The sequence below is a fragment of the Accipiter gentilis genome, chromosome 15 (genome assembly GCF_929443795.1).
Source record: "Accipiter gentilis chromosome 15, bAccGen1.1, whole genome shotgun sequence".
Taxonomy (NCBI): domain Eukaryota; kingdom Metazoa; phylum Chordata; class Aves; order Accipitriformes; family Accipitridae; genus Astur; species Astur gentilis.
The window spans coordinates 15,677,812-15,685,611 of record NC_064894.1 but is presented as its reverse complement, the minus strand read 5'-3'; the positions used below and the strand labels follow the sequence as shown (position 1 = coordinate 15,685,611).

Here is a 7,800-nt window from a genome sequence, read left to right as displayed (position 1 = left end):
CTTCCTGACACAGCTGGTGAGTGAGCCAGCTAGGAAAGGTGCCCCGCTGGACCTGTTGTTGCAAACAGAGAAGGACTTGTGGGTGATGTGATGGAGGCCGTCTTGGGCACAGTGATCACAAAATGATAGAGTTTTTGGTTCTTGAAGAAGTAAGGATGGGGGTCAGAAGAACTGCTACCTTGGACTTCTGGAGGGCAGACTTTGGCCTGTTTGGGGACCTGGTTGACAGAGTCTCTTGGGAGGAAGTCCTGAAGGGCAGAGGAGTCCAGGAAGGCTGGATGTTCCTGGAGAAGGAAATCTTAAAGCTGGGGGAGTGAGCTGTCCCCATGTGCCAAAAGGCGAGCCAGTGTGGAAGGTGGCCAGCCTGGCTGTACAGAGACCTTCAGCTGGAACTCAGGGGAAAAAAATGAGAGTTTATGATCTTTGGAAGAAGGGACAGGCAGCTCAGGACCACAAGGATGCTGTGAGCTTATGCAGGGTGAGAATTAGAAGGGCCAAAGCTCAGCTAGAACTTAATCTGGCTACTGCCATAAAAGAGAATAAAAAATGTTTCTATAAATACACTAGAAACAAAAGGAGGGCTAAGGAGAATCTCCATCCTTTATTGGATATGGGGGGAAACACAGAGACAAAGGATGTGGAAAAGGCTGAGGTACTTAATGTCTTCTTTGCCTCAGTCTTTAACAGTAAGACCAGTTGTTCTCTGGGTACCCGGCCCCCTGAGCTGGAAGACAGGGACGTGGAGCAGAATGAAGCCCCCATAATCCAAGGGGAAATGGTGAGTGACCTGCTACACCACTTGGACACACACAAGTCTATTGGGCTGGATGGGATCCACCCAAGGGTGCTGAGGGAGCTGGCAGAAGTGCTCATCAAGCCACTTTCCATCATTTATCAGCAGTCCTGGCTAACTGGGGAGGTCCCAGTTGACTGGAAGTTACCAAGTGTGATGCCCATCTACAAGAAGGGCCAGAAGGAGGATCCAAGGAAGTACAGGACTGTCAGTCTGACCTCAGTGCTGGGGAAGGCTGTGGAGCAGATCATCCTGAGTGCCATCACACAGTAGGTACAGGACAACCAGGTGATCAGACACAGTCAGTATGGGTTATGAAAGGCAGGTCCTGCTTGACTAACCAGATCTCCTTCTATGACAAGGTGACCCCCCTAGTGGATGAGAGAAAGACTGTGGATGTTGTTTACCTGGACTTTAGTAAAGCCTTTGACACCATTTCCCACATCATTCTCCTGGAGAAACTGGCTGCTCATGGCTTGGATGGGTGCACTCTTTGCTGGGTAAATAACTGGTTGGATGGCCGGGCCCAAAGAACGGTGGTAAATGGAGTGAAATCCAGCTGGCAGCCGGTCACAAGTGGTGTTCCCCATGGCTCAGTATTGGGGCCAGTTCTCTTTAATATCTTTATCAATGATCTGGACGAGGGGATCAAGTGCACCCTCAGCAAGTTTGCAGATGACACCAGGTTGGGCCGGAGTGTTGATCTGCTCGAAGGAAGGAAGGGTCTACAGAGGGATCTGGACAGGCTGGATCGATGGCCCGAGGCCAGTTGTATGGGGTTCAACAGGTCGAGTGCCGGGTCCTGCACTTGGGTCACAACAACCCCATGCAACGCTACAGGCTTGGGGAAGAGTGGCTGGAAAGCTGCCCGGCAGGAAAGGACTTGGGTGTATCGACAGCCGGCTGAATATGAGCCAGTGGTGTGCCCAGGTGTCCAAGAAGGCCAACAGCATCCTGGCCTGTATCAGAAATAGTGTGGCCAGCAGGAGCAGGGAGGGGATGGTCACCCTGTACTGGGCACTGGTGAGGCCACACCTCGAGTGCTGCGTTCAGTTTTGGGCCCCTCAATGCAGGAAAGACATGGAAGTGCTGGAGCGTGTCCAGAGGAGGGCGACAAAGCTGGTGAGGGGCCTGGAGCACAAGTCCTGTGAGGAGCCGCTGAGGGAGCTGGGGCTGTTTAGCCTGGAGAAAAGAAGGCTGAGGGGAGACCTTATTGCTCTACAACTACCTGAAAGGGGGTTGTAGTGAGGTGGGGATTGGTCTCTTCTCCCACAGAACAAACTATATGACAAGAGGGAATAGCCTTAAGTTGCACCAGGGGAGGTTTATATTGGATATTAGGAAAAATTTCTTCACTGAAAGAAGTGAAGTCAGGCATTGGAACAGGCTGCCCAGGGAAGTGGTGGAGTCACCATCCTGGGAAGTGTTCAAAAAATGCGTAGACTTGACACTTCAGGGCATGGTCTAGTGGTGGACTTGGCAGTGCTAGGTTAACAGTTGGACTCAATGATCTTAAAGGTCTTTTCGAACCTAAGGGATTCCATGATTCTAGGAGAAGACCAAGTTCCGAACGCCCAAGTTTTGCACGCCCACAGTAGGAAGCACAACATCGCGTCACCCACAGATTCTGAACAGTACTGGGGAATTGTCCAGATTTCCATATGGAGGTTGTCTTCTAGATGCTGTCTGCTTGCAAAATTAATTTTCTGTCATTGAATAAACCAGTGAGGTGCCTGTAAGCAAATGTTATTCACGTTAACGAGAGCAAGAGGCACAACATCCCTAAACACCTCCACGTCCCCATTATCCAAGGAAATAGTTGGAGAGGTCCACGACGAGGCTGAGACACCTCACGCACACCGGGGGCCCCACCGCTGCCGTTACGGTCGTCCCACCGACTCCCACCTCAGCGTAACCCCGCCGATCAGCCAAGCGGCGACAGCTACGACATGACGTATCGGGGGGGCCGGCAGGGAAACGCTGGGCCAGCCTTGGGGGCGCTCCCGGGGGGGAACTCGCCCGGCCCCGGCTCCCGCCGGCGCGGGGGGCCGCTCCCCGCCGGCTCCGGTCACCCAGGCGTTTAGAGCCGCCACGGCGGGACCGAACCGCCACCCCACACTGCCGCGGCGGGCGGGGGGCGCGGGGCGGGCCGGCGTCCGGGGCTGAGAAGAAAACACCGCCGGGGCGCTGTGAAAGAAAAAAGGGAGGCGGTTCTTCTGTGTTTTTCGGTTGGTTGGTTGGGGTTTTTTTGGTCGGTTAGGGGGTTTTTTTGGCGTTTTTTGTTGTTGGTTTGTTTGGGGTTTTTTTGCCGTCGCGCGGCGCCTCAGCCCCTCTCCCCGCGGGCAGCCCTCTGCGCATGCGCCGCCTGTCGCGCAGGCGCGGCACGCACCACCGGCGGCGGCGGCGGCGGCGATGGGCGGGCGGCTGGCCCGCGCGTTCCGGAATTTCAACGTGGAGAGCCGGGCCCGCCGGGAGATCAGCAAGGAGAAGCCCACCCCCGCGCCGCGGCACTCCACCTCCCGGCTGGACGAGCTAACCGGTGCGTGCCGGCCTCGCCGGGCCGCGGGGCGACGTCTGTGGGCCCGAGCGCACGGGAGGGGGGGAGAGCGGGCGCCGGGCGGGGGCTGCGGCGGGCGAGCGGCGGGGCAGCGCGGGGCCGGTGACATTGAGAGCGGGGCGGCTGGGCGCGCGGGGCATGCCGGGAGCCGCAGGCGGCGGCGTTGGTTGCCAGGGGCCGTTGCCGAGGGCGGTTGGGTCCCTGGGGCCGGCGGCCTGCTGGGGCCGGGCCCCTCGGGCCGGGCCGGGTCCCGCAGGCAGCGGTGGCCGCCGACGGTGCTTTCCACGGCGCCGGCTGGCCTCGGCGGGCGCCGGTGTTGCGAAGGTTGGAGCTGGCGGAGAAGTGAAACCTTCCCGAGGAGCGCCGTGCGTCTTGGGAGTCGCGCCGTTCCTCTGGGGAAGGGATTAAGCTGGCAGAACTAACGAACGGGAAGCGGCTCGGCTCAGATCTGTCTTTTCGATGCCCTTCTTCTCCCCGCTGCCTTTAGAGCACCCAGGGATACAAGAAGAAATTTACAGAAAGGACGACAGGCTCCTCACCTTGTTAAAAGATGTTTATGTCGAGTCCAGAGATCCCCCTGTGCGGGTGAGTAAGTCTCTCTGTAGAAGGCATACCAGCATCGGCTTTGTGGTTTTCAAACTCCGCACAAATTCTTTGTGGAGGAAAATGATCCGTCAGTGCCTAAAAGCTACCTTTTTCATGGATAAGAGTGAGGTTTCCATTATTCCTTTATATATCAGTAGCACTGACTGTGTTTGACCCTGGGTCTTGAACATGTAAAAGATTGTGGTTATACAACCTTTTCAATGCTTACGCAGTTTTCCTTTTTAATGTCACGTTGATCTTACCTTGTTTTTCACCTAGATTCCCACTTCTGCTTCCCCTGAGGTGGAAGGACAGTTGGCCAGCCTTTTGCAAAGATGCAGGAGTTTGCCAAAGATCTCTCGTAGAGTTGTTAGGAGAAAAGACATTCGGACTACTATGGGAACAAGGATGTGGTAGAGGACAAAGACTTTAACATCTTAGTGGGGTCTTTAACTACTGATGTTAATGTTGTACTGTCCAGAAACTTTTCCTTATGCAGCTGAGGAAGTGCCTTAGTTAGGTTTTTTTCTGCATAACCTTCTGAACAGTTTGGTGATCGGTTTCCTCATTGCCAACGGCTGCAGCCTTTGACTTGTAAGGCGAAGCATACTGCTTCCAGTAAAATGCAGGCTGGGGTTCAGTCTCCTCTTTTCCACCATGTTACATTATGGCTTGTGCGTTTTTACCTGTTGCAGTATTGGACCACTTTATTCTAGCTGCTTTATTCAGCAATAAAAGTTTTATAATCATCTAGCAATAAGATTCCTAAGTCTCTCTAATTTGCCACTTTCATAGCACCTATTATTCAAGACTAAAAGTATTTAAAAATGCAAACAGATTTCTGCAGTCTCTCCCTGAAGGTTCCAAGTAATCTCTATCCTTAATTTTCATAATAGAGGTTAGGACTAATCTTGGAAGTGCTGAAGTTCTAATTTCAGTATCTTTCAATATTCATTTGTAAGCCTGTCAAGAGAGATTTGAGGAAAAAGCCAAAAGTGGAACAAACCTTAGTGCTTGATTCCGTTCCTGCTCTGAGGTTGCTGCTCTTGTGGTGTGTCTATTTGCAGTTGTTGGGAAGAGCATGATTAACATGTTAGCACGGAGGCTTGTGGGCAAAACTTCATAGAAAAGCTTTCTTCTTTTCCTGATGTTATTCTAAATACTTTGTGCATCATGTATATGTACATACCTCTATGTATATTTGGTGTGTCCATCTGTGGTAAGTGGAAAAGCACCAACTCTTAAGTCCTGAAGGGGCAGATAGCCAGAGACATATCATTTTATTAAGACTTGAAAAATTGTTCATTATCTGAGCACAGTTTTAGCACAAAGTAAAAGAAAGAAATGGAGAACTGGTAGCATCATCAGACATTCTCTGTAGTTTAGAAACAGACACACAGTTATAGTTGCTGTAGCATCCACATCAGTTTTCTCAGCTTGTGAGTTAATACAGAGTGTCTGTGGGCTCTGATAACTTTAGAATTACTTTTTCTTAAATTTAAGAAAGGTTTTCATTGTGTCTTTTTTGCAGTGTCACTCACTGGTTAAATGTTAATAAAAGGCAATATGGGGAAGGCAGAGCTGGTTTGGAAATTACTTGGAAATGTGAAGGGACTTGGGAGAAGAGTCTTTGCGTGTCTGAGCACTGCAGTAGTCGTAGGAATTAAACTCCCTATGATGCTACAAAATAGTTTCTTTTTCTCCAGCAAAGCTTGTTCTCTAGACAGAGCAAAAGAGGGGATATCTTTTAGTTGCAAAACTAAAATCTGAAAATGAAAGGAAGGAGAGAGAGAGACTATATGAAAAAGATTTCCAGTGGTATCAGAAGGATGCCAATTTGTAGTATGAATTTTTTTTTTTCCTTGCCACGAATCAGTACCAAATATTAGGTTATCTGCATTTACTTTTGGCTACCAAAATCTGTAGTTTGCCTTGTATGAATGGCTGCCAAGTCTGTACAACACTTAGAGTTCAATAGATGGTAGCTTTTCAGAATTTGGGTGGAGGTTGACATCGTATATAAAATGGCCGTGGAAGAACTGACAATTTTTGTGATATCAAGAAGCAAGGCTGGCTAAGCATTTTTTTTAATTTTTTTTTAAATGCTGTGAAAAAGGGAAAAGCTAACAGGAAATGCCATATTTAGAAAAACAGCTTGGCTGCTACAGTATGCATAGTAAACAGAACTGTTATTAAGCTCTTTTTGTTTTCCTTCCCACAATTAGGTAAAAGATGGAGGTGGCGAACATCTTCCCTGTAAACAGGAGGAAAAGAGACTTACAAAACTAGGCCACTTGGGAGATCTAGATGTTAAGAAAGTTCCCAAAGGCAAAATTTCCATTGTGGAGGCTCTGACACTTCTTAATAATCATAAACTTCATCCTCAAATATGGACCGCAGAGAAAATAGCAGTGGAATACAGTCTGGAACTGAAGGAGGTCAACTCTCTTCTGGAGTTCTTCATTCCTTTCACTGTGCAGGAATTTCCTAAAGAAACCAAAAAAGCTATAAAGCCAACATAAAAAATATCTACCAAAACCTTGTGTGTTCTCACTCGTGTCTTAATTTTACTCTTGAGTATATTCAGTGTCTGAAAAGAGTTGATAACTTATCATCCAACAAGGCTGCTTCCGTATATGTATTCAAGCAATTCCATTGTATATTGGATGGCTTCAGTTAAATGCAGCAATTATAGGGTACAGTTTGTAAACCAGAATCTAACTAATAAGTTGTATAAGAGCATGTCACATGATTCCGATTATCCCACCAACATGTTACGAGTTCAGTTAAAGCATGCAAGTTCTTAGTGAGAACTTTACCTTAACAGGTTGCCTTTCTTAGCAGAGACTTCCTGGCCTTCAGCTGAATCGGTGCTCTGTGTGTATTAGCTCTGCAGTTTCATGTTACAGTGTTCTTTCAAGGAGTTGCTGTCAAGGTGTGCATATATACAAACAGCTGTATTTCTTTTGTGTAAGAATGGAATAGTATTTATACTTTGTAAAGAAGGTTAACCACAAGATTATTTGGGAAATTCAGCTGTGTCAAAATAAAAAGAAGGTGAATAGCAAGAAGGCCTCTTTCTGATGCTGGAACAGTAGTGGCTGATGTGTAGCTCCTCTTCCATTCTATTCTGATTTAGCTTAAATATCTGCACCTCGCCAGGTACTGTCTGTCAGTCAGTGAATTGTAAAGAGTGATGATCCTTTAGCATCAGTCTCTTGCAGCAGTCTATGGCACTTACTGTAAGAGAAATAATGGTTCATATTATAATTAATAGGTAGGTATGAAATGCAACTGGATCTAATTGGACCCCCTAGTACGTCTTCTGTAAATGTCTGCCTGTCCTGTTACAATAGCCCTTTTTCCCCACGGAGGCCTTGTCTGACTTATCCAGATGTGGGCTAGACCAGGTCATGTTTGCTCACAGTAAGTTACCCATGTGCTACCAGATAGAAGATGAAGAGCATCTTTTCCAGTTGTTAGTAAAGGACGGCACAAACTATGAGGTGGTAACAGTGGATTGTAACCTTGATACTGCGACTGTTCAGGTCTGTGCAGGTAAGGAAGAAGTTTTGTACTGATGATTAATGCTCTAATGAAAACTGGTTCATGTTTTTCGAGATAAGCTGGGCTGGCGGGGAGGGCAGATAATCGGAACTGATCTTTAAAAATGCATTATGGTTGCCTTCATTCAAAAGAAACAAAAGCCCAAAACTTAATTTTATGCGGCGCTAACACTCCTAGTGCCCATCACCAAAGAAACTGAATTTATTAAGAGGGTGAAAGTCAGTACCAGGCCTACAATGTAACTTTCTTTTTAAGAACTTTTCTGCCAGGTCTTAGATTTCACACTCTGGTAAATAGC

The 7,800-nt window shown here is 48.2% G+C and overlaps 1 protein-coding gene across 1 annotated transcript; it reads left to right on the top strand.

The window, feature by feature from the left end:
• Positions 1 to 3,180: 3,180 nt before the first annotated feature.
• Positions 3,181 to 6,473, top strand: NDUFAF4 (NADH:ubiquinone oxidoreductase complex assembly factor 4). Its single transcript, XM_049817673.1, has 3 exons — positions 3,181 to 3,332; positions 3,838 to 3,935; positions 6,161 to 6,473. The coding sequence occupies exons 1-3, from the start codon at positions 3,206 to 3,208 to the stop codon at positions 6,455 to 6,457; spliced, it is 522 nt and encodes a 173-aa protein (XP_049673630.1). The 5' UTR covers positions 3,181 to 3,205; the 3' UTR covers positions 6,458 to 6,473.
• Positions 6,474 to 7,800: the final 1,327 nt, after the last annotated feature.

What these genes read in the sequence shown, in the direction of transcription:
- NDUFAF4 (XM_049817673.1), top strand. Translation starts at nt 3,206, where the DNA reads ATGGGCGGGCGGCTGGCCCGCGCGTTCCGGAATTTCAACGTGGAGAGC. An exon ending in CCGGCTGGACGAGCTAACCG is followed by an intron (nt 3,333 to 3,837) that starts GTGCGTGCCGGC and finishes CGCTGCCTTTAG; the next exon opens with AGCACCCAGGGATACAAGAA. An exon ending in CCAGAGATCCCCCTGTGCGG is followed by an intron (nt 3,936 to 6,160) that starts GTGAGTAAGTCT and finishes TCCCACAATTAG; the next exon opens with GTAAAAGATGGAGGTGGCGA.